This window comes from Dipodomys merriami, unplaced genomic scaffold (genome assembly GCF_024711535.1).
Source record: "Dipodomys merriami isolate MVZ:Mamm:240054 unplaced genomic scaffold, mDipMer1.0.p SCAF_2, whole genome shotgun sequence".
In the NCBI taxonomy this organism is placed as follows: Eukaryota; Metazoa; Chordata; class Mammalia; order Rodentia; family Heteromyidae; genus Dipodomys; species Dipodomys merriami.
The window spans coordinates 121149823-121173842 of NW_027203381.1; the positions used below are offsets into that span (position 1 = coordinate 121149823).

A 24020-nucleotide genomic window follows, 5' to 3' on the forward strand; every position below is an offset into this window, starting at 1 on the left:
GTAAACTGCTCTGTAGCTGCAAGTACAGTTTTAACCATTACTTAAGAAACAGGTACATTAAGACGACCAGGGTAAGCGGGGCACAGAAGCCCATGTCTGTAATCGCAGCCACTTTGGAGGTGGCGATTGGAGGTCCTGGTTCAAGGCCAGGCTGGGCAGAACAGTGGGACCCTATCTCCGCCAGCAAGCAGACGCAGTGGCTCATTCCTGTCTTTCTGGATACACAGGAGGCTTAGGTGGAGAGCCGTGGTCTGGGCTGGCCCTGGCAGAAATGCAAGACTTGAAAAATATCTACGGCAAAAATGACTGGGGGTATTGCTCGGGTGGTAGAGCATCTGCCTAGCAAGCTCTAGGCATGGAATTCAGTCCCTGGTACTGCACACAAACAAAAACATCAATAGCAGAAACAGAACTGGAAAATCCACGTATCCATGGAAACGAAACAACATTCTGTTAGAACTGATACGTGGACTGGGGAACGTCACAAGGTGCACAGGCTGCATTTCTATGCACCAGAAATGGATAGGCGAAAAGGAAAGCGTGGGAGCTCAGCCAGACTGACGATATGGAAAGGCTTGGTGGAATGCTGTCCTGAGAGCCTCGGGGTGGTGGCTGGAACGGAGCAAGCCAGCTCAGTAGTGCATGCCTGTAATCCCAGCTGTGCACAAGCAGGAGGAGTGCAGTTCTGGAAAGACCTGGGCAAACACACGAGGCCCTTGCAGATAAGCGAGCAAAGCATGGCTCAAGGGGTAGAGCACATGCTTACAAACGTAAGGTCCTGAGTTCAAACCCCAGCACTGTAAAGGTGGGATGGAGTGGGGTAGGGTGGGGGCTGAGAGAGATTGAGAATCAGTGGGGAGAACTAAATGTAAAATGCTGCCTTTCCCGGCCTGTGCCTTCTTCAAAGGTGAGTTCTTTTCTCACCTGACCGTCGCCGGTGACGGGGCTGGGTGGGGCCGGGGTGTGAGGCCTGGCAGACACGGGGTGAGCTGGAGTTTGCGCGGGGCCCGGCTCCCCGCCAGCCCAGGTGGGGCCCTAACCCCCGAACTCCCCTGCAGCCTCGCGGAGCCAGGACCACTTCGGCCACGAGAACTGGGACCACCAGCTGAAGCTGGCGGTGGCGTGGAACCGCGTGGACATCGCCCGCAGCGAGATCTTCACGGACGAGTGGCAGTGGAAGGTGAGGGGCTGATGGGGGCTCCCGGGGGCCCCCGAGACTCCCTCCCACCAGAACCGCGCGGGGGCAGCCCCGGCAGGCCCGGGCCCTGCCTGGCCCCAGCCCCGGGTCCCCGGTGGGAGACCGGGCGCCCCGGCGGGGTGGTGCTGACCCCGGCGATGGTCACCCCCTCAGCCCTCCGACCTGCACCCCACCATGACGGCCGCCCTCATCTCCAACAAGCCGGAGTTTGTGAAGCTCTTCCTGGAGAACGGGGTGCGGCTGAAGGAGTTCGTCACGTGGGACACGCTGCTCTACCTCTACGCCAACCTGGAGCCCTCCTGCCTGTTCCACTACAAGCTGCACAAGGTGCTGGCGGAGGAGCCGGAGCGGCCGGCCTGCGCGCCCCGCCCGGCCCGCGTGCACATGCACCACGTGGCCCAGGTGCTGCGGGAGCTGCTGGGGGACTCCACGCAGCCGCTGTACCCCCGGCCACGCCACGGGGACCGGCCGCGGCTCTCGCTGCCCGTGCCCCACATCAAGCTCAACGTGCGTGCTGGGCGTGGGCGGGCCGGGCGGGGCGTGGGCGGATTGTGCAGGGCGCTCACCAGGAGTTCTGTGTCCCGTGGGATCAGTGTCCCAGGAGGGTCCCCAGAATCATAGCAGGACAGGGCGGCCGGCCTGCCGGTGGCCGGGACCGGGCGGGACTTGGACTGCCGCCCGCAGGTGCAGGGCGTGAGCCTCCGGTCCCTCTACAAGCGCCCGGCCGGCCAGGTGGCCTTCACCATGGACCCGATCCGCGACCTCCTCATCTGGACCATTGTGCAGAGCCGGCGGGAGCTGGCGGCGATCATCTGGGCCCAGGTAACAGGACGGCTTCCCGGGACCACCGCTGGGCAGGGGCCGCAGCCCACGGCGAGCGGGGCACGCATGGCTGTGGGAGGGGCAGCGGGGCCTGCGGCTAGGGAGGTCTTGGGGAGCCCAGCGCTCGCTCAACTCTCAGCAAGGAAAGCGCTTGTAATTTTTTGTGCGGGCCCCGGGCTAGAGCTCAGGGCTGGGGCGCCGAGGGGCTCACCCTTCCACCTGAGCGCAGCTCCACTTCCAGCTTTTTGGGTGGTTCGTGGGAGATGAGTCTCACGGAGGTTCCTGCCCGGGCTGGCTTCGAATGGTGATCCTCCCGAGCGATAGCATGACGGCACCTGACAGAAAAGCGCTTTTGAAAATGATCTGCCGGCAACTCCCCAAGTTGCTTCCGGGCCCAGGCTCCTGGGCAGCTGACCCCTGTGCTCCCGTCCATCAGAAAGGCCCCGCAGGGCCAGCAGGGGGCAGGGAGGATGGGTGCGGCTTTGGTGGGCCTGGTGGGTCCCCCAGCTGCTCACCAGCCCTCGGTGCTCGCTCCAGAGCCAGGACTGCACCGCGGCCGCGCTGGCGTGCAGCAAGATCCTGAAGGAGCTGTCTAAGGAGGAGGAGGACACGGACTGCTCCGAGGAGATGCTGGCGCTGGCCGAGGAATTTGAGCACAGAGCCATCGGTGAGCTCCGCGGGCCCGGCGCGGCCCCCGCACTCTCTCCCGGGGCTCAGCCGTGTGTCTCGAGCCTGGCGGGCGAGTGTCCTGGGGTCGTTGCCCCTGTGATACCAGCCCCGCTTGCCCGTCTTGCCCCGTGCCCCTCTAGCGCGGGGTGTCCGCGGAGGGTCGGCCCTCATCCCTGGCTGCTCTGGTGCGCATCTTCCCCCTCTGCCCAGGCGTCTTCACCGAGTGCTACCGGAAGGACGAGGAGAGGGCTCAGAAGCTGCTGGTCCGAGTGTCGGAGGCCTGGGGGAAGACCACCTGCCTGCAGCTGGCCCTGGAGGCCAAGGACATGAAGTTCGTGTCTCAGGGGGGCGTCCAGGTGATGTCCCCCGGCCTGCGTCCACGGCCCGGTGCCGGGCCTGTGGCACACACCCGCCAGCGAGGGGGCTGTGGCCGCCCGTGGGAATGGGTCCCGTAGCCCGAGGAGGGGCCGGGCAGGGGGCCGGGCCCTCTGCCCCCAGATGGTGCCTGCCCCGTGCTGGCCACCCAGGCCCGGGACCCAGTTCACTGTGATGGAGGGGTGTGGGACGTGGGGGTGGGGGTGCCCACGGTCCTGAGGCTCCTCTGTCCACAGGCGTTCCTGACCAAGGTGTGGTGGGGTCAGCTGTGTGTGGACAACGGGCTGTGGCGGGTCATCCTGTGCATGCTGGCCTTCCCGCTCCTCTTCACGGGCCTTGTCTCCTTCAGGTGCGGGGCTCTGCGGGGGCCCGGGGAAGCAGCCTCTCACGGGGATGGGTTACAGTCGGGCGGGGATCCCAGAACGGCAGACATCGCGGGGGGGGGGGGGGACGATGGGAGGATCCCAGAACGGCAGACATCGCGGGGGGGCGGGGGACGATGGGAGGATCCCAGAACAGCAGACATCGCCGGGGGGGGGGGGGACGATGGGAGGATCCCAGAACGGCAGACATCGCGGGGGGGGGGGGACGATGGGAGGATCCCAGAACGGCAGACATCGCGGGGGGGGGGGGGACGATGGGAGGATCCCAGAACGGCAGACATCGCCGGGGGGGGGGGACGATGGGAGGATCCCAGAACGGCAGAGATCGCCGGGGGGGGGGGGGACGATGGGAGGATCCCAGAACGGCAGACATCGCGGGGGGGGGGGGGGGACGATGGGAGGATCCCAGAACGGCAGACATCGCAGGGGGGGGGGGACGATGGGAGGATCCCAGAACGGCAGACATTGCGGGGGGGGGGGGACGATGGGAGGATCCCAGAACGGCAGACATCGCAGGGGGGGGGGGGGGACGATGGGAGGATCCCAGAACAGCAGACATCGCGGGGTGGGGGGGAAGGAAGGTACAGGCCCTGGCCCCCGCCAGACACACCTCCACTCCAGCAGCCTGGGCATGGGGAGGGCATGGCCGGCGGTGGCTCTGGCCTGCCAGGGAGCAGGTGTCCGGTGGAGGCAGAGGCCCGCTCTGCGGTGTGGAGCCTGGGCTGGATGGAGCCTCTTCCCACCAGAGGCCCGTGGCGGGCCACACTGAGCACCCAGGCCTGGCCTGGCCCTGCCTGCAGCCCCTTAGGTGCCTGTGGGGTTTGGTTGAGGGTCAGCACTGGTTTTCTAGGCTGTGCGTGAAGTCTTGAGTGTCCAGCGGTGTCCGAGCACTCACCGAGGGGGACGCAGCTGGGCGGGACGCAGGGGGTGGTTGAAGGTTGGGTTTTCTTTCTTTTTTTTTTGGTCCGGTCATGGGGCCTGAACTCTGGGCCTGGGCGCTGTCCCTCAGCTCTTCAGCTCAAGGCTAACGCTCTACCACTTGAGCCACAGCGCCACTTCCGGCTTTTTTCTTTTCTGCTTATGTGGTGCTGAGGAATCGAACCCAGGGCCCCAGGCATGCAAGGCAAGCGCTCTACCACTGAGCCCCCTTCCCAGCCCCTGAAGGTCCGGTTTTCCTGTGGTGCTGCTGTGTGCTCCGCCTCCCTCTGCAGCTGTGGCCGGTGGACTGGCCGAGGCCGCCCTGCTGGCCTCTCCTGTAACTGCCATGGGGCGTCCAGGAGCCGGCAGCGACCCCCAGCCGTTCACCCCTCCAATGGCGCTGGGCCGGGCGCTGGGAGCCCTCGGGGGCCGCGGCCTGCGGACGTCGGGTCCGGCCGGTCACGCTCGTCCCCTCCTCTGTCGCTGCCCCCAGGGAGAAGAGGCTGCAGGCCGTGGGCAGCCCGGCCCGCATGCGCGCCTTCTTCAACGCGCCGGTGGTCATCTTCCACCTGAACACCCTGTCCTACTTCGCCTTCCTCTGCCTGTTTGCCTATGTGCTCATGGTGGACTTCCAGCCCACACCCTCGAGGTGCGAGTGCCTCATCTACGTCTGGCTCTTCTCCCTGGTGTGCGAGGAGGCGCGGCAGGTACCCTCCCGCCCCCCCGCCTGCCCCGGCCCTCCGACCCCGGCCCCCCCCCCCGCCTGCCCCGGCCCTCCGACCCTGCCCCTCCCTCCCCCCCCCGCCTGCCCCAGCCCTCCAACCCCGGCCCCCCCCCCCACCTGCCCCGGCCCTCCGACCCCGGCCCCCCCTCCCCGCCTGCCCCGGCCCTCCGACCCCGGCCCTCCCCCACCTGCCCCGGCCCTCGGACCCCGGCCCCCCCTCCCCGCCTGCCCCGGCCCTCTGACCCCGGCCCCCCCCCCCCGCCTGCCTTGGCCCTCTGACCCTGGCCCTCTCCTCCCCCCCGCCTGCCCCGGTCCTCCGACCCCGGCCCCCTGCTCTCCCCTGCCTGCCCTGGCCCTCCGACCCTGCCCCTCCCACCCCCCCCCCCCCCGCCTGCCCCGGCCCTCCGACCCCGGCCCTGCCTAGCTCGGTCACCACCCTTACCCATCATCACCAGGCTTCATCTGGGCCCCGGGCAGGACCCCGGGCAGAGCCGGTGCCCCCACGGAAGCCCCCTCCCTGTCCTCTGCCCCTACAGACATTATTTCCCACTTGAAACCTGATCTGAGCACCCAGGGCCCTTACCTCCCAGGAGCTCTGTGTGCTGTGTCCCTCCGCCCCGGTAGGGGGCAGTGTGTGTGGGCCCAAGAAGAGAGCCATGACGCTCAGCCAGGGCAGTGGAGGGCGGGGCTGAAGGTGGGCACCCAGCCCCCCCTGGGGTGGGGGGCAGCAAGGACCCGTGTCACCGCCAGGAAGCTGCGGGAGCCTCGGTGCCCAGGGTTTCCACTGGGGGCCAGTCACACGGACATGGCCGGCCATCCCTGTGCTGACCTCGGTGTCCGGCACTGCAGAGGGGGACCGCGTCCCTGTGGTGCCGTGTGTACCCCAGCCGGGCTGATGTGTCCTTGGGGTGACAGCCTGCTGGCAAGCCCGGCTGGCTCCCGGGGGCGAGGTGGACTCCTGGAGTTGGAACGTGAGTGTACACAGGCTGACCGTCTGTGGGTAGTGAGTGTACACAGGCTGACCATCTATAGGTAGCGAGTGTACACAGGCTGACCGTCTGTGGGTAGTGAGTGTACACAGGCTGACCGTCTGTGGGTAGCAAGTGTACACAGGCTGACCATCTATAGGTAGCAAGTGTACACAGGCTGACCGTCTGTGGGTAGCGAGTGTACACAGGCTGACCGTCTGTGGGTAGCGAGTGTACACAGGCTGACCGTCTGTGGGTAGCGAGTGTACACAGGCTGACCGTCTGTGGGTAGCGAGTATACACAGGCTGACCGTCTGTGGGTAGCGAGTGTACACAGGCTGACCATCTATAGGTAGCAAGTGTACACAGGCTGACCGTCTGTGGGTAGCGAGTGTACACCGTCTGTGGGTAGTGAGTTCCTGGAGGCGGAGGCCTGGGAGCGTGTGCGGGCTGGGTCCCTGCTGCTGCGGCCCTGGGGCCGCTGGCCTCTCCTGGGGTCTGCTGCAGCCACACCCTGCGTCCCCAAGCTCAGCCGCCGCGGGGCAGCGCAGGCTAGGCGGGCACGGCCTTCCCCTCCAGTCTGTCCCTGCACCCTGGAGGGGACCTGGCCCCACAGGTCCCCGCCTCCCCGCCTCCTCCCTCCCTGGGCTGAGCTGGGGCTTGGTTTGGGGAGTCGGGACGCCTGGCCGGCCGCCCCCACGGGCGCCGCGGTCCGCTCCTCTGGGCGCTGCCTGGGGATGAGGTGTGCTTCCGGCAGAGATCCTGGGGGAGCAGCTGGCAGGGAGGAGGGGGCCTCCCCAACACACATGTGTGTGCACGTGTGCAAGCCACTCACACATGCATATGAACACTGCACTAGCACACACGCACACCCAAACACGTGTTAGACCCAGGTACACACTTGTTCAAAATATGTAGACACACATATTCACACTCACGTGCACAAGTGTACTGCATACCATATGTATGCATACATTCATAGGAACACATCTTTGCACACATGTGCCCGTGCACAGTCCACCCCCAGACTTGTACACACACGCACACACCTGCACTCACAATGTACACATGAACACACACACACTTATTGGACAAGGGTTAGTGGGTCCCAGGAAGAGCTCTGGCAGGCAGCAGGCCTGGCTCCCTCCGTGATCTCCGTGGACGTGGAGTCTATGCGGTCCCTTGTCCCCCTCCTCCTCCCTCCCCGAGTCTGTCCCAAGGGAGCTGGAGTGACCAGGGTCCCCTTACCCCCTGATGTTGCTCTCAGTAGCTCTTCTATGACCCCGATGAGTGTGGGATCATGAAGATGGCGTCCTTGTACTTCAGCGACTTCTGGAACAAGCTGGACGCCGGTGCCATCCTGCTCTTCATAGCTGGGCTGACCTGCCGGTGAGTGGCTGGTGTGGCCGGGCGGTCGCTGGCCTGGCTCTCCCTGCGTGGCGTTGTGTCCTGTGAGCTCAGGGATGTCACTGGCCTGGCTCTCCCTGCGTGGCACTGTGTCCTGTGAGCTCGGGGTGGTCGCTGGCCTGGCTCTCCCTGCGTGGCACTGTGTCCTGCGAGCTCGGGGCTGTCACTGGCCTGGCTCTCCCTGCGTGGCACTGTGTCCTGCGAGCTCGGGGCTGTCGCTGGCCTGGCTCTCCCTGCGTGGCGTTGTGTCCTGTGAGCTCAGGGATGTCGCTGGCCTGGCTCTCCCTGCGTGGCACTGAGTCCTGTGAGCTCAGGGATGTCGCTGGCCTGGCTCTCCCTGCGTGGCACTGGGTCCTGCGAGCTCAGGGCGGTCGCTGGCCTGGCTCTCCCTGCGTGGCACTGTGTCCTGTGAGCTCGGGGAGGTCGCTGGCCTGGCTCTCCCTGCGTGGCACTGTGTCCTGTGAGTTCAAGGCGGTCGCTGGCCTGGCTCTCCCTGCGTGGCACTGGGTCCTGCGAGCTCAGGGATGTCGCTGGCCTGGCTCTCCCTGCGTGGCGTTGTGTCCTGAGAGCTCGGGGATGTCACTGGCCTGGCTCTCCCTGCATGGCACTGTGTCCTGCGAGCTCAGGGATGTCACTGGCCTGGCTCTCCCTGCGTGGCACTGTGTCCTGCGAGCTCGGGGTGGTCGCTGGCCTGGCCTCACCCTGCGTGGCACTGTGTCCTGCGAGCTCAGGGATGTCGCTGGCCTGGCTCTCCCTGCGTGGCACTGAGTCCTGTGAGCTCGGGAAGGTCGCTGGCCTGGCTCTCCCTGCGTGGCACTGGGTCCTGCGAGCTCAGGGATGTCGCTGGCCTGGCTCTCCCTGCATGGCACTGTGTCCTGCGAGCTCAGGGATGTCACTGGCCTGGCCTCTCCCTGCGTGGCACTGTGTCCTGCGAGCTCGGGGTGGTCGCTGGCCTGGCCTCGCCCTGCATGGCGTTGTGTCCTGAGAGCTCGGGGCTGTCGCTGGCCTGGCTCTCCCTGCGTGGCGTTGTGTCCTGCGAGCTCGGGGCGGTCACTGGCCTGGCTCTCCCTGCGTGGCGTTGTGTCCTGAGAGCTCGGGGATGTCACTGGCCTGGCCTCTCCCTGCGTGGCACTGGGTCCTGCGAGCTCAGGGATGTCACTGGCCTGCCTCTCCCTGCGTGGCGTTGTGTCCTGCGAGCTCAGGGATGTCACTGGCCTGGCCTCGCCCTGCATGGCGTTGTGTCCTGTGAGCTCGGGGTGGTCAGGAGCTGAGGCCTCCCGGGACAAGTGGTCCTCTGTCCTGGGCGCGTGTGACTGTGACTTCAGGGCAGGCATGGCTCACACCTACGTGTAGGGACCCCAGGAGCTCAGCTGTCTGCTCCCTCCCTGCTGGCCTGTCCCACCGGGACAGCCTCAAGACTCCCCTCGCGGGGCCAGGGGGCTGTGGCCTGGCTGCTCCTGCCCAAGCCTGGGCTTCTGGACCTTTCTGAAGACAAGATTGTTCTCCACAGAGATACTCTTTTTTTTTTCTTTTTTCTTTTGGTCATGGAGCTTGAACTCTGGACCTGGGCGCTGTCCCTCAGCAATTCAGACCAAGGCAAGCGCTCTACCACTTGAGCCACAGCGCCATGTCCAGGTTTCTGGTGGTTTATTGGAGATAAGAGTCTCATGGACTCCTCCTCTCCCTCCCCTCCTTCCCCCCAGTGAACTCCAGGCCTTGGGCTAGATTAGGCTGTTGCTTTACCATTTGTTGTTTTTGTCAGTAGCGGTGTTTGAGATCAGAGCTTCATATTTATGAAGCAGGAGCTCAACCACTTGGGCCATGCCCCAGCTCCATGGAGATTCTGCCCTTTGACCTCTCACCTTTAGCTTTTGACTCCAGAGCCCTCTGCCCCAGGGGCCGGCCTGGCCGGGCCTGGGCACTGGGGGCCATGCAGCCACAGGGCGGCCAGCTGGAGCCCTGTCTCTGCCCTGCCCGGCCCCAGGCTCGTCCCCGCGACGCTGTACCCGGGGCGCGTCATCCTCTCTCTGGACTTCATCATGTTCTGCCTCCGGCTCATGCACATTTTCACTGTCAGCAAGACGCTGGGGCCCAAGATCATCATCGTGAAGAGGATGGTATGTGGGCAGGCGGCGGGGCGGGGCCGGGCCTGGGCGGGCGGGGGCCGGGCCTGGGCTGGGGGAGGTGGCCAAGGCTGACCATGGGCTCCCTGGATGCTCCCTGGCCTGGGTCTGTGCACCCCCCTTCCACGCACCTTCCTTGCTTCTCCTCGCACCCCTGCTGCTCAGGCCTGGCCACTGCTCAGCCGGAGTCCTTTCCTCCTGAGGTCACAGGGCCTGACCCCCTCCCGCCCCCTGGGGAGCCCTCCACAAGGGCGCTGACACACTGTCCGGTCACGGGGAGGTCCAGGGAGGCCCTTAGGAGCCCTGGCTTCCCACGTCCACCCCACGGGCAGCAGTGGCTTCCCGTGTCACTGGGCAGGCGCCAGAGCAGCTTCGTGCCTGACAGAGCCTGCTCCCCACAGATGAAGGACGTCTTCTTCTTCCTGTTCCTCCTGGCCGTGTGGGTGGTGTCCTTCGGGGTGGCCAAGCAGGCCATCCTCATCCACAACGAGCGCCGTGTGGACTGGATCTTCCGAGGGGTCGTGTACCACTCGTACCTCACTATCTTCGGGCAGATCCCGGCCTACATTGATGGTAGGAGCCGAGGTCCCAGCGGGGCGGGGGGTTGGGAGAGGGGGAGGCCTCCGGGATGTTCACGTGGTCCTGTGCCGGGCAGCTCACGACGACCTGGAGAGCTCGGCCTGTGGCAGGCCGCAGAGCCGCCGCCTAGCAAAGGCGGGGCTGGAGGGTGGCCGGGCTGGGGTGCAGGGTGTCTGCTGGTGGCCACAGCATCAGATGCCACCTGCTCCGCTCCGGCTCCCGCAGCGGTCAGAGATGACGTCCCCCTCCTCCCGTGGGGAGCGGCTTGCGCAGGTCACGGTTTTTTAAGTCTAAACATCACCCTTGACATGTAATCAACACGTCCAAGTTACCAGCACAGCGCCCCCCCTCCCCCCCAGAAGTTAACTTTAGAACACCTGCAGCAGAGTCAGGGGGCTCTGCATACGTCGGAGAAGGCAAGGCCGGCCTTGGCGTCTGCCGCGCGCAGGGCTCTGTGTCTGCTGGAACTTCATCCCTCTGGATGATGAAATCACATCCCTGGTGTGGATGGAGCGCGGGTTGTTTATTCATGAGTTGGTGAACATTTAGATTAGTTCCATTTTTAGCTACTATGAATAATTTCCACCACGCACGAGTCATTTGTAAGCGTTGTGGGGATACGTGTTTGACTTTGGGGGGACTGCCAAGCTGTCTATAGAGGCCCTTCTATATCTCCTCTAGCAATGCCTGAGAATTCCCAGTTTTTTCACATTCTACAAACACTTGCTATTGTCTACCTTTTAAATTATAGCCATCCTGGTGGGTTTAACGTTGTATCTCATTGTGGGTTTTTTTTTTTCTTCCAGTCCTGGGGCTTGAACTCAGGGCCTGGGCACTGTCCCTGGACAGCGCTCCACCACTTGAGCCACAGCACCACTCCCGGCTTTTTCTCTGTATGTGGTACTAAGGAATGGAACTCAGGGCTTCAAGCATGCTAGGCTAGCGCTCCACCACTGAGCACTCCACCCTCCCCCCCCCAGCCCTTCGTTGTGGTTCTAATTTGCATTCCCCTGGGGCGCTGGGAGTGGAACCAGCCCTCTGAGTGCTCTCCCCAGCCTCAGCTCCACCCTCTGCCCCCGCAGCGGCTCCTGCTCAGCGTCTTTCTGGAGTAGCTTCGGTGGGAAGGGTCTAGCCCTGTCTTTCCCCCAGCCCTGCTTCGGTTATTATCGTTTATTATTTTGAATTATAAGCACTTTCATACTCAGATGTCAGAATGTGATTTGTCAGTATTTCCTGTTATTCCTTGGGAAAAAAAAAAAAAGCTTGCTTTTGAAACAGAAACTTAAATTTTTTTTTTTGCCAGTCCTGGGGCTTAAACTTAGGGGCATGGTGCTGTCCCTGAGCCTCTTTTGCTCAAGGCTAGCCAAAGCTCCACTGCTGGCTTTTTGGGTAGTTTCTTGGAGATACGAGTCTCCAGGGCTTTCCTGCCCACAGTCCTCAGACCTCAGCCTCCCGAACGGCTGGGATTACAGCAAGAGCCTCCAGTGCCTGGCTTTGATTTTTTCCTAAATTAAAACGTTTAAAATTTTTTCTTTTTATTAAATTTATTCCACAGTCTTTCATTCTTTTGCTTTTAACGCAGCATTCATTCTTTTTATCACTTTAAATCCTTTTCCACCAAACGGAGCTCCCCAGAATCGGGGTGCCCACAAAGGCCATGATGGGGTGCCTAGACCGGTGCACACATGTGTGCCCAGGCGTGTGTGCACGGAGGCTTCGAGCTGGATGCGGCGCGGGTGGCCCGCCGGCCCCGAGTGTGCCGGTGCCCAGGCCCGTGGGGCCCCTGGGTGTGGTGCAGGTGCCCAGGCCCGTGGGGCCCCTGGGTGCGGTGCCGGTGCCCAGGCCCGTGGGGCCTCTGGGTGCGGTGCCGGTGCCCAGGCCCCGCCCATCTCATCCCTCCCATCACTGCACTCCTGCGGTTAGGCGTGAATTTCAACATGGACCAGTGCAGCCCCAATGGCACAGACCCCTACAAGCCCAAGTGTCCGGAGAGCGACGCAGCGCGCCAGGCCCCCGCCTTCCCCCAGTGGCTGACGGTCATCCTGCTCTGCCTCTACCTGCTCTTCACCAACATCCTGCTGCTCAATCTCCTCATCGCCATGTTCAAGTGAGCCCCAGGCAGCGGCCGGTGGGGGGGACAGGGGGTGGCAGGCGGGGCTCACCAGCCACACCAGGCCCGCCCCGTTCCTCCCAAGGGCCTCGTGGATGTGTGGGTGAGCCCTGGAGGCCCGTGGACACCCCGGGGAGGTGGGGGGCCGGTTCTCCCTGGCCTCTGCCCCATCTCCTGTTGGCCGGCATGCTGGCCTGTCCGTGGGGCGTTCCTGGGGACCCTCATGACCTCCTGCTTTGCTGATGCTCCGTGGGGCCTGCACATTTCTGTCTAGGCACTGCAATCATGTGTCGCCTGTGCGGGTAGCACCGCTGTCCTGACAGGCCGTGTGCCTTGTCCCTTTAAGAAGGGACCAGTTTGAGAAACAGCGCAGTGTCAAGTGTCCACACGCCAATCTGAAGGACTGTGGCTGTGGCACAAAGGAATTCCCCAGATGCAATTAAGGGTCCTCAGGGAGGAGAGGCTTGCTCCTCAGAGAAGCTTGCCCTCAGAGAGGCTTGCCCTCAGAGAGGCTTGCCCTCAGAGAGGCTTGCTGCTCAGAGAGGCTTGCCCTCAGAGAGGCTTGCTCCTCAGAGAGTTGCTCCTCAGAGAGGCTTGCCCTCAGAGAGGGTTGCTGGGGGTCCTGATGTCAGCACAGGGTCGGATGGGAGGTGGCAGGAGGGTGACACTCAGAGGTGCTGAGGGGGATTGGGGTCAGAGGTGACGAGGCCTCTGGTCCTCCACGCTGTGTGTCTGTCTGGTCCTCCACGCTGTCTGTCTGTCTGGTCCTCCACGCTGTCTGTCTGGTCCTCCACGCTGTCTGTCTGTCTGGTCCTCCACGCTGTCTGTCTGGTCCTCCACGCTGTCTGTCTGGTCCTCCACGCTGTCTGTCTGTCTGGTCCTCCACGCTGTCTGTCTGTCTGGTCCTCCACGCTGTCTGTCTGTCTGGTCCTCCACGCTGTCTGTCTGTCTGGTCCTCCACGCTGTCTGTCTGGTCCTCCACGCTGTCTGTCTGTCTGGTCCTCCACGCTGTCTGTCTGTCTGGTCCTCCACGCTGTCTGTCTGTCTGGTCCTCCACGCTGTGTGTCTGTCTGGTCCTCCACGCTGTCTGTCTGTCTGGTCCTCCACGCTGTGTGTCTGTCTGGTCCTCCACGCTGTGTGTCTGTCTGGTCCTCCACGCTGTCTGTCTGTCTGGTCCTCCACGCTGTGTGTCTGGTCCTCCACGCTGTCTGTCTGTCTGGTCCTCCACGCTGTCTGTCTGTCTGGCCCTCCACGCTGTCTGTCTGGCCCTCCACGCTGTGTGTCTGTCTGGTCCTCCACGCTGTGCGTCTGTCTGGTCCTCCACGCCATGTGTCTGGCCCTCCACGCTGTGTGTCTGTCTGGTCCTCCACGCTGTCTGTCTGTCTGGTCCTCCACGCTGTCTGTCTGTCTGGTCCTCCACGCTGTGTGTCTGTCTGGTCCTCCACGCTGTCTGTCTGTCTGGTCCTCCACGCTGTGTGTCTGGTCCTCCACGCTGTCTGTCTGGGGTCCTCCACGCTGTCTGTCTGTCTGGTCCTCCACGCTGTGTGTCTGTCTGGTCCTCCACGCTGTCTGTCTGTCTGGTCCTCCACGCTGTGTGTCTGTCTGGTCCTCCACGCTGTCTGTCTGTCTGGTCCTCCACGCTGTCTGTCTGTCTGGTCCTCCACGCTGTGTGTCTGGCCCTCCACGCTGTGTGTCTGGCCCTCCACGCCGTGTGTTGGGGTTCCTTCCTGTGTGGACTGCCTTGCACTCCTCGGGTCCTCCAGCTTCTTAGCCACTGGAGGGGGCTCCTACACACACACTGATGCCCGTGTGCGGGTGTCCTGGCAGCTACACGTTCCAGGAGGTCCAGGAGCACACAGACCAGATCTGGAAGTTCCAGCGGCACGACCTGATCGAGGAGTACCATGGCCGGCCGCCCGCGCCGCCCCCCTTCATCCTGCTCAACCACCTGCAGCTGCTCATCAAGAGGCTGGTCCTGAAGATCCCGGCCAAGCGCCACAAGCAGCTCAGTGAGCCCGAGTCCTGGCTGCGGGGGGGGGGCAGCTGATCCTGGAGCCCCTGAGCCCCGAGTCCTGGCCATGGGGGGTGGGCAGCTCGTCCCGGAGCCCCAGCCCCCAGCAGCGGCCGAGCGCATGGTGTCGTGGAGCGTGACCCCTTGGATTGAGTGCGGGGACCGTCCCCTCCCTCAGGGGTGGGGCTCGGGGTCTCTGTGGCGCTCATGTCCCCCCACCCCACAGAGAACAAGCTGGAGAAGAATGAGGAGGCGGCCCTGCTCTCGTGGGAGCTGTACCTGAAGGAGAACTACCTGCAGAGCCAGCAGCAGCAGCAGCGCCAGCGGCCGGAGCAGCAGATGCAGGACATCGGAGACAAGTACGGACCGGGCTCCGGGGGGCGGGCACCAGGGGGCCGGGCAGCGGGGCCGGGCACCCGGGGGGCAGGCAGCAGGGCCGGGCACTGGGGGGCGGGCAACAGGGCCAGGCAGCGGGGGGCAGGCAGCAGGGGGTGGGCAGTGGGACCGGGCACCGGGCAGTGGGGCCGGGCACCGGGGGGTGGGCACTGGGGGGCAGGCACCGGGGGGGCTGGCAGTGGGGCCGGGCACCGGGGGGCGGGCAGTGGGGGGCGGGCAGCAGGGCCGGGCAGCAGGGGGCGGGCACCGGGGCCCAGGCAGGAAGCAGCAGCAGCGCCAGAGGCCGGAGCAGCAAATCCAGGACATCGGTGACAAGTACGGCCGGGGGCCGGGGGCCAGGGGGCCAGGCAGCGGGGCCGGGCAGGCAACACCACAGGCACCGGCAGAGGCCCAGACCCTCCCGCCCCTCCCTCCGGGAGGGGCCCAGATGCTAGCAAATGGACCGCCGGGAGCAGAAGGGCTGGGCGCGCCAGCGAGCTCACCGCGGCCATTGCCAGCATCACCATCACCGCGGTGGCCCCTGGCCGTTTCCAGGCCTGTGCCTTGCCACTGACCTGTGACCCCAGGGGGTCCTCTTGAATGCAGGGCCCTTCGTGCACAGGGTGGGCCTGGCACCCAAGAGGGAGTCATGGGGGGCTATGGGAGGGCACAGCCCCTCGGGCAGCCCAGCGTGGTGGGAGAAACGCACACACACAGAGCCCAGGAATGCCTTTAGGGAGAGGGAGCTGTGCATCTTGTCTGAGCTTCTGTGGGGTCTCTGAGCCGCAGTCACATCCACACACCACGCCCCTCAGTTCCTCCCGCCCGCTTCCCGCCAGGGCGCAAGGCCAGGGCCTGGGAAGAGCTCTCTGCTCTCCGCTCTCAGCCCCTCCGCACCGAGAGCGCCCTGGGCGCTATCACGGCGTGTCTCACTGACGCAAAGCCCTACCGCTGTCTGAATCCAGGCTTCTCATCAAGGGGAGGGGCAGGAGGAGGGGCACAGTGCCACCTAGTTAAGGAAGTTCATGTTCTGGGGTAGAAGCTCCCATTGGTGACAGAGAAGTGACTATGATGAGTGAGGAGAGATGGTGGTGCTGGTGATGATGGTGATGGTGGTGGTGGTGATGGTGGTGATGGTGGTGCTGGTGATGATGGTGATGATGGTGGTGGTGGTGATGATGGTGGTGGTGATGGTGGTGGTGGTGATGATGGTGGTGGTGATGGTGGTGGTGGTGATGATGGTGGTGGTGGTGATGATGGTGGTGGTGATGGTGGTGGTGGTGATGATAGTGATGATGGTGGTGATGGTGATGATGGTGGTGATGGTGATGGTGGTGGTGATGGTGATGGTGGTGGTGATGGTGGTGATGGTGGTGGTGATGGTGATAATGATGGTGGTGATGGTGGTGGTGGTGGTGGTGGTGGTGATAGTGATGATGGTGGTGGTGATGTTTGTGGTGGTGGTGTGGTGGTGGTGATGGTGATGATGGTGGTGGTGATGGTGATGGTGGTGATGGTGATGATGGTGGTGATGGTGATGGTGGTGGTGATGGTGGTGATGGTGGTGGTGATGGTGATAATGATGGTGGTGATGGTGGTGGTGGTGGTGGTGGTGATGGTGATGATGTTGGTGGTGATGGTGGTGGTGGTGATGATGGTGGTGATGATGATGGTGGTGATGGTAGTGGTGGTGATGGTGATGATGATGGTGGTGGTGATGGTGATGGTGATGATGATGGTGATTGTGGTAATGGTGATGGTGGTGATGGTGATGATGGTGGTGATGGTGGTGGTGGTGGTGGTGGTGATGGTGGTGGTGGTGATGGTGGTGATGGTGGTGGTGATGGTGGTGATGGTGGTGGTGGTGATGGTGATGATGGTGGTGGTGATGATGGTGGTGATGGTGGACATGCTGGCGATGGTGGTGGTCAAAGTGATGGCAGGGGTGGTGGGGATGGTTAGACGTAGATCTACCTTGATGGGAAGCTGCGTCTACCTCCCCTGCTGGGTGAGCTGAGCACTGGTGCTGTTTGCTGGGGTCTGGGCATAGTGTCCCCCAGTCAATCCTTGGTGTGATGGTGTTTGGCGCAGTCTTTCCCAGAGGGATGCAGGGCTTGCTCCACGCTTCTCACGGTCCTGCCTTCCCACCTTGTCCCAGACCCAGCTGTGACCTTAGGAACACCTGGTTAGTTGCAGGCTTTGTGGGCTGGTTGGGTGGTTGGTGGCTCTGTGTGTGTGTGTGTGTGTGTGTGTGTGTGTGTGTGTGTGTGTGTGTGTGTGTGTGTGTGTGTGTCCGTGTGTCCTCAGTGGAGATGTGAGAGCCACTAGAGCAGGGACAGAATCCCACACGTCCCACGGGATTGTGGGAGCCTGACTCGCAGCATCCTGGCAGACCCTCAGTAAATCCTGTGCCGCTCGGGAACCGAGGCGGGTCCCTGGCCTGTGACCCCGGGTGCACAGGTCTCCACCATTCTTCTGATTGGATAACGGAAGAGGTGGTGCCCGGGATTCACGCGGTGTCTGATGGTCTCTTGTCTGTCTTGACGGACCACCTGGTCCTGCGCCATTTGACAGTGGGGTGTGGTGCCCAGGGCCACCCGGGAGAGGGGTGCTCACATGCCAGGTGCCCCTGCAGCAGGATGGGCCCCGCAGCTGGCATCTGAACAGCAGATGGTCAGTGCGGCCAGCACGAGGGCGGACCGCTGCTGCGTGCCCAGCGCTCGCTGCCGACGAGCTCGCATCCTTGTTGAATCCTGCCACCGAGAGGCCCTGTGCTCCATTGAGGGAAGGGCTCGGCTGTCCAGCGGGCTGCCCAGCGAGCGCCGGGCTGCCTGGACTTGAACGCCAGCCCCTTGATGGTGTCCTGCTTAGGGAATCGGGCTGGCCACAGGAAATCTGCCCGAGTCCCTCCCCGGCTTCCCAAAGCTGTGCTGATCTGATGCCTAATCTTCAGCCTGTGGCCCAGAGGCACAGGCTCCCCGATTATGTCCCGAGGTTGAAACGCATAATTAAGAAATACATCTTACCAAGGAAGTCCCTTCAGAATGTGTGCGCCCGCGGTAACTGCTGTGAGGTCTGCTACATTTTAGAAGACCCAACTGGCGCGTCTGGGAGTCTATAAGAAAAATCACTGTGCTTCCATGGACAAGATCTTCCAAAACCCAGGGCAGCAGGGGTGGTGAGAGAGGCCTGGCCCTTCAGGTGACTGGGACCAGGCCGGGGCCTCTGCGGGGACGGAGGGCCAGGGAGGCCTCTGGCGAGCGACCCACCAGGCCAGGGGAGCCTCGCGGCGGAGCGGCTGCTGGCGGAACGGGGCTTCGTCCGCAGGTGTGAACGCTTCCTGCATCTCTTAGTGACCAAATCACCGGGGTCCAAAGCTGTGGTGATAACTGCCCTTGCGCACTCCGAGGCTGTGTGGGAAAGCAAGGCGGGGCATTAACGTGGCTTCTGGGTTAAGCAGTGCGTGGCAGGGGCAGTCAACCCTGGGTCTCCAACGCGGTCCTCTTCTTCCCTCCCCGCCAGGGCTGGGTGCCACGCGCAGGGACACTCGCCAGCCACGGAAACACTCGCTCACGTCACACAGTAGTGTTGCGGGTGGACCTGGGGTGGGAAGAAGGAAAGAAAGAAAAGCAGAGCCAGGGGCTGCTCAGGCCACGTGCTGGCCGCAGAGCTGCCAGTGGGCAAGGTGGGGGAATCCCCGCAGGTTAGCAAAGTGGAGCAAGCCCCGGTGCTCCCCAGCCAGACACCAGCGCCCGCGAGCTCCGGCCAGCTGCTCCAGAAGCAGCTTCGGTGCGGACAGAGCAGGTGGCCACCTGTGCGAATCCCCAGGAGCTGGCCTTGCTGTGTGTGTCCCCCCGCCGCGGGGGCCTGGCTGGCGTCCGCTCCGTGGCTCACCTCTGGGGCCCTAGGTGACAGGCATGTGTGTTAACCGCTTTCGTTAGGTGGAAGGCCGGCTTGCCGGTTTCCTAGGCCCGACGTCTACGGCGCTTCCCGGGCCCCGGCAGCCGGCCGCAGCCGGCTCAGCGGTGTTCTCTTTCAGAGTGGACGCCATGGTGAGCCTGCTGGACATGGACCATGTGAAGAGGTCAGGCTCCATGGAGCAGAGACTGGGCGCCCTGGAGGAGCAGGTGGGATGGGGGCCGGGCGGGGCGGGGGAGGGCGCAGGGCGTGGGCTCCTGCTGCTGAGTGACAGCGGAGTGTGGGAATGAGGGGGCACAGTAGAGGGGTCGGGGGTTCGGGGGTCACTCTCCACCCCTTCAGGGGTCCTGTGGGCTGAGCGTGAGCTCCCTGGGGCCGCCACAAGCAACAGAAGCTCCCCCTCACCCCGGGGGGCCGGAAGCCCGGGGCCCAGGGTCCTGGGGCTCTGCTTCCTCCGGGGCTCTGGGGCAGGACCCCCCCGGGCCCCCAGCATGTGGCCGCCTCACTCTGGTCTCCGTCTCATGACCCCATTCCGTGCGTGGGTCCCAGTCTTGTTGAGAGGCTGTAAGTCCTTGGAGGGAGGACCTGCTTCAATGCCCTGAAACCTCATCCTGGCTCGTGGCATCTGCCAAGACTGTATTTCCCATGTAGGGTCCCGTTGCGATGCTCCCAGAGGGCATAGTGTTTGGGGGACACTGCGCCCGCACAGGGGCGCCACAGACCGTCCGGGACCGGGAGAGGTGTGGTCTCCGGAGTCGGGGAGGGGTCCGGAAGGCGGCTGCTGAGCAGGCTGGCCGGGCAGCACAGGGGCGCAGCCTGCTTCTCCCGGGGTCCCCTGGGGTCTGTGCCTCGTGGATGCCCCCTTGACACAGAGCAGTGAGTTGTTCTGGGCTGTACTGAGCACGGACAGCGCCCGCACTCCCCGCAGCTGGGAGCTGGGCGTGGGGGCCCCGGGGCCTGGGCCTGCCCGGCCTGGAGGGGCGGTAGGTCAGGAGATGTGGACGTGGGTGCCGGGCGCGTCCTCCCGGGACATGCCTTCCAGGTGACCCAGACCGCCCGGGCGCTGCAGTGGATCGTGACCTCGCTCAAGGACGCTGGCTTTGGCGCGGCAGTGGAGGCTCCCACCCTGGGTGAGCGTGGCCTGAGCCGTGGGAGGGTCTCTGAGGAAGGCCTTGCCTGCGGGGCGGAGCCTGCTACACCTGTGGGGGCCGAGTCCCCCCCGCCTCACCCCCCCCAGACCTCATCCCAGACCCGCCCCCAGACCCGGCCCACCTCCCCAGCTTGGCAGGTGTCTGGACTCTCAGGGGTCAGCCCGGCCCACCGCCGGCCCCCGAGCCACTTGCCAGTCGGGTTTGGGGGGGCGGTGCCCAGTATCCCGGACCATCGCTGCGACTCAGCCACAGAAGGCCACGTCCAGGTCCCTAACTGGCCCGGCCAGGGACACAGCTGGCGCTCCTGGATGTGGTGCCCCAGCCGCAGGCCAGCCTGGACTGGCAGCCTTCCCAGTGGCCCTGACCACGGGTGACGTGGCTGGGCCAAGCGCAGTGGTACCAGGGCTACGCTGCCCTGAGCGGCCTGTGTCCTCTCTGGGCTGGTGAGGGGGGGAGGCGGGAGGGGGGAGGGCTGTCCACTTGAGGTGGCCTTTGCTGCCCGGTGGTGTAGAGGGGGAGCTGGTAGGCGCTGGGGAAAGGAGCAGAAGGAAATGGCTGTTGTGCAGGCACCTGAGCCGGGGCTCAGCCCTGCACCCCTGCCCCCCTCCCCCCGCCCTGCGCCAGGCTCAGCCCTGCACCCCTGCCCCCCCCGCCCGCCCCCCGCCAGGCTCAGCCCTGCACCCCTGCCCCCCCGCCCTGCGCCGGGCTCAGCCCTGCACCCCTGCCCCCCTCCCCCCGCCCTGCGCCAGGCTCAGCCCTGCACCCCTGCCCCCCTCCCCCCGCCCTGCGCCAGGCTCAGCCCTGCACCCCTGCCCCCCCGCCCGCCCCCCGCCAGGCTCAGCCCTGCACCCCTGCCCCCCCGCCCCCCGCCGGGCTCAGCCCTGCACCCCTGCCCCCCTCCCCCCGCCCTGCGCCGGGCTCAGCCCTGCACCCCTGCCCCCCCCGCCCGCCCCCCGCCAGGCTCAGCCCTGTACCCCTGCCCCTCTCCCCCCCGCCCCCCGCCGGGCTCAGCCCTGCACCCCTGCCCCCCTCCCCCCGCCCTGCGCCGGGCTCAGCCCTGCACCCCTCCCCCCCGCCCCCCGCCGGGCTCAGCCCTGCACCTCTGCCCCCCTCCCCCCGCCCTGCGCCGGGCTCAGCCCTGCACCCCTGCCCCCCGCCCCCCCGCCGGGCTCAGCCCTGCACCCCTGCCCCCCTCCCCCCCGCCGGGCTCAGCCCTGCACCCCTGCCCCCCCCGCCCCCCCGCCAGGCTCAGCCCTGCACCCCTGCTCCCCCCGCCCGCCCCCCGCCGGGCTCAGCCCTGCACCCCTGCCCCCCGCCCCCCGCCAGGCTCAGCCCTGCGCCACTGCCCCCCTGCCCCCCGCCCTGCGCCGGGCTCAGCCCTGCACCCCTGCCCCCCCCGCCCGCCCCCCGCCGGGCTCAGCCCTGCACCCCTGCCCCCCGCCCCCCGCCAGGCTCAGCCCTGCACCCCTGCCCCCCGCCCCCCGCCAGGCTCAGCCCTGCGCCACTGCCCCCCTGCCCCCCGCCCTGCGCCGGGCTCAGCCCTGCACCCCTGCCCCCCCCGCCCGCCCCCCGCCAGGTTCAGCCCTGCACCCCTGCCCCTCTCCCCCCCGCCCCCCGCCGGGCTCAGCCCTGCACCACTGCCCCCCCGCCCCCCTCCAGGCTCAGCCCTGCACCCCTGCCCCCCGCCCCCCCGCCCTGTGCCAGGCCCAGCCCTTAACACCCTTAACACCCACATGGCCCTGCCCAGCGCTGCCAAAGGCCTGCGAGGAGCTGGACGGGGAGCCGGGCATCAGGAAGAAGGCAGAAGAGCCGGGGGACCGCTACCACGTGCACGCCCGGCACCTGCTCTACCCCAGCTCCCCGGTCTCCCGCTTCCCCGTGCCCAATGAGAAGGTGCCGTGGGAGGTGAGCGCCGGCCCCCTGCGTCGGGGGGGGGGGGAGAGGGACATCCGCCCAGCCCTTGCGCCCTCATGGCGGCCTTTGCCTGCTGTGTGGCCTCGCCGGCCCAGTGTCGGGTGGCCTTTGCTGGACAGATAGGAAACCGAGGTGCATGGTCGGTCACATGGTCCACACGGCTGGACAGGCGGAGGCCTGGTAGATGCTGTCACCGCTGGAGCCTCCCCCCTCCCGGCCCCCATCCTCATGAGCAGCTGCCCCTCCCCCGTGCCAGCCACGGGGGACACAGTGGCAGGGAGATGGAGGATGACCCGGAGAGGGATACCCTGACACCCTCTCCTGGCCCTTCTGGAACATTCTCCCTCTCTGTACTGCATGGAGTCCCGTGATCCCTAGGGTCCCCTCTAGCTCCAGTCCCTCCCTGTGCGGTCCAGCCCCTGCCGCCCTGGTCTGCGTGGGGCCCTTCCCGGGGCTGACCGTGCGTGCCGGGGCTCTGGGCCTGCGAGACTGTGCTCTGGTCTGTCCCCGTGAGACGCTCAGAACCCCCCCCCCCCGCCACAGACGGAGTTCCTGATCTACCCCCCCCCACACAGACGGAGTTCCTGATCTACCCCCCCCCACACAGACAGAGTTCCTGATCTACCCCCCCACACAGACGGAGTTCCTGATCTACCCCCCCCGCCACAGACAGAGTTCCTGATCTACCCCCCCCACAGACGGAGTTCCTGATCTACCCCCCCCCCCGCCACAGACGGAGTTCCTGATCTACCCCCCCCACAGACGGAGTTCCTGATCTACCCCCCCCCCGCCACAGACGGAGTTCCTGATCTACCCCCCCCCACAGACGGAGTTCCTGATCTACCCCCCCCCGCCACAGACGGAGTTCCTGATCTACCCCCCCCCCCGCCACAGACAGAGTTCCTGATCTACCCCCCCGCCACAGACAGAGTTCCTGATCTACCCCCCCCGCCACAGACGGAGTTCCTGATCTACCCCCCCCCCCGCCACAGACGGAGTTCCTGATCTACCCCCCCGCCACAGACAGAGTTCCTGATCTACCCCCCCCACAGACGGAGTTCCTGATCTACCCCCCCCGCCACAGACGGAGTTCCTGATCTACCCCCCCCACAGACAGAGTTCCTGATCTACCCCCCTGCCACAGAGTTCCTGATCTACCCCCCCCCACAGACGGAGTTCCTGATCTACCCCCCCGCCACAGACAGAGTTCCTGATCTACCCCCCCACCCCGCCACAGACAGAGTTCCTGATCTACCCCCCCACCCCGCCACAGACGGAGTTCCTGATCTACCCCCCCCACCACAGACAGAGTTCCTGATCTACCCCCCCCCCACCACAGACGGAGTTCCCTATCTACCGCCCTCCTTTCCACACGGCTGAGAAGAAGGACGTGGCCCTCGTGGACCCTGTGGGAGAGTGAGTGGCCCTCCCCTGCCCTTCACAGACGTCTGTGTCCAACTGGCTTTGCAGACGACCAGCGACCCCCTGCCCTGCCCAGGCCACGGCACAGCTGTGGAAGCTGAGCGAAGGCCCTGGGTGGCCGCCGTGGGCCGTGGGCCGAGGACGGAGGCCGAGCCGTGGCCGCCTGCGTCTCTCCCCGCCGCATCTCCGCTCTCAGGAATGTGCTCTCTCCTTTACTCCAGCACCCCAGAACCTCTGACCAGGATCCGCTACAATGCCCTGGACGGACTGACGGACCGCCGCAGCTTCCACGGGGCCTATGCGGTCCAGGAGGGGCTCCCGCGGTGAGTGTCCGCGCCCCTCCTGCCAGCGCGGGCCGCGCGCTCCCTGCAGGGCCCTCTCTGGACCAAGTGGAAATGTGCTGGTCTGAACCGGGGAAGGACAGGGCCCTGGGGCGTGGGCCCTGGGGACGGCGTGGGGACCGCGGCGTGTTGCCGGGGCTCACGTGGAAGGAGAGTTCATCAGATCTCACCCCACACACAGGTGAGGCCCCGCTCCAAGCGGCCAGGCACCCCGTGAAACCCCGCCAGGCACGGGTCTGGGACGTGGATGGTGGGGGAACGGAGGGGCCTGAAGGGAGAGGCAGGGGTGGGTTTGGAGGGGAACATTCTGGAACAGAGGAGTTTTCTGTGCCTGCAGCCAGAGCTTGTGTAAGGCGGAAGTAGGGGACAAGGAGGCATGCGCAGGCTGTGACTGACTGAGGGGCAGGGTCGCAGGACGGGGAGAGGGGTGCTTGGGTTGTGGGCAAGGAGAGCAGGCCCCCGAGCAGTAATGGCCGCAGCCCAGGGCCTGACACGGCTGTGCGGAAGCAGCTGCGAGGATGGCTTGCCAGGGTGCTGGGGGCTGGGTTGTTCCCAGCTGGTTCATTTGGCTATGGTGACTCAGCAAGTGATAAAGAACAGAGGTTTATTGCC

At 65.3% G+C, this 24020-nt stretch overlaps 1 protein-coding gene across 2 annotated transcripts in view; it reads left to right on the plus strand.

The window, feature by feature from the left end:
* Window positions 1-24020, plus strand: part of Trpm2 (transient receptor potential cation channel subfamily M member 2) — a 59111-nt gene that overhangs the window by 29236 nt on the left and 5855 nt on the right. For both annotated transcript variants that reach the window (XM_070030805.1, XM_070030806.1), the window contains exons 11-28: window positions 1059-1180; window positions 1352-1705; window positions 1883-2020; window positions 2558-2687; window positions 2900-3045; window positions 3301-3413; window positions 4859-5072; window positions 7328-7446; window positions 9449-9581; window positions 9989-10160; window positions 12090-12273; window positions 14104-14285; window positions 14514-14646; window positions 18702-18789; window positions 19623-19710; window positions 21479-21636; window positions 22985-23061; window positions 23289-23390. In XM_070030805.1, coding sequence (XP_069886906.1) covers window positions 1059-1180; window positions 1352-1705; window positions 1883-2020; window positions 2558-2687; window positions 2900-3045; window positions 3301-3413; window positions 4859-5072; window positions 7328-7446; window positions 9449-9581; window positions 9989-10160; window positions 12090-12273; window positions 14104-14285; window positions 14514-14646; window positions 18702-18789; window positions 19623-19710; window positions 21479-21636; window positions 22985-23061; window positions 23289-23390 — 2653 coding nt within the window. The remainder of the gene's footprint in view (window positions 1-1058; window positions 1181-1351; window positions 1706-1882; window positions 2021-2557; window positions 2688-2899; window positions 3046-3300; window positions 3414-4858; window positions 5073-7327; window positions 7447-9448; window positions 9582-9988; window positions 10161-12089; window positions 12274-14103; window positions 14286-14513; window positions 14647-18701; window positions 18790-19622; window positions 19711-21478; window positions 21637-22984; window positions 23062-23288; window positions 23391-24020) is intronic.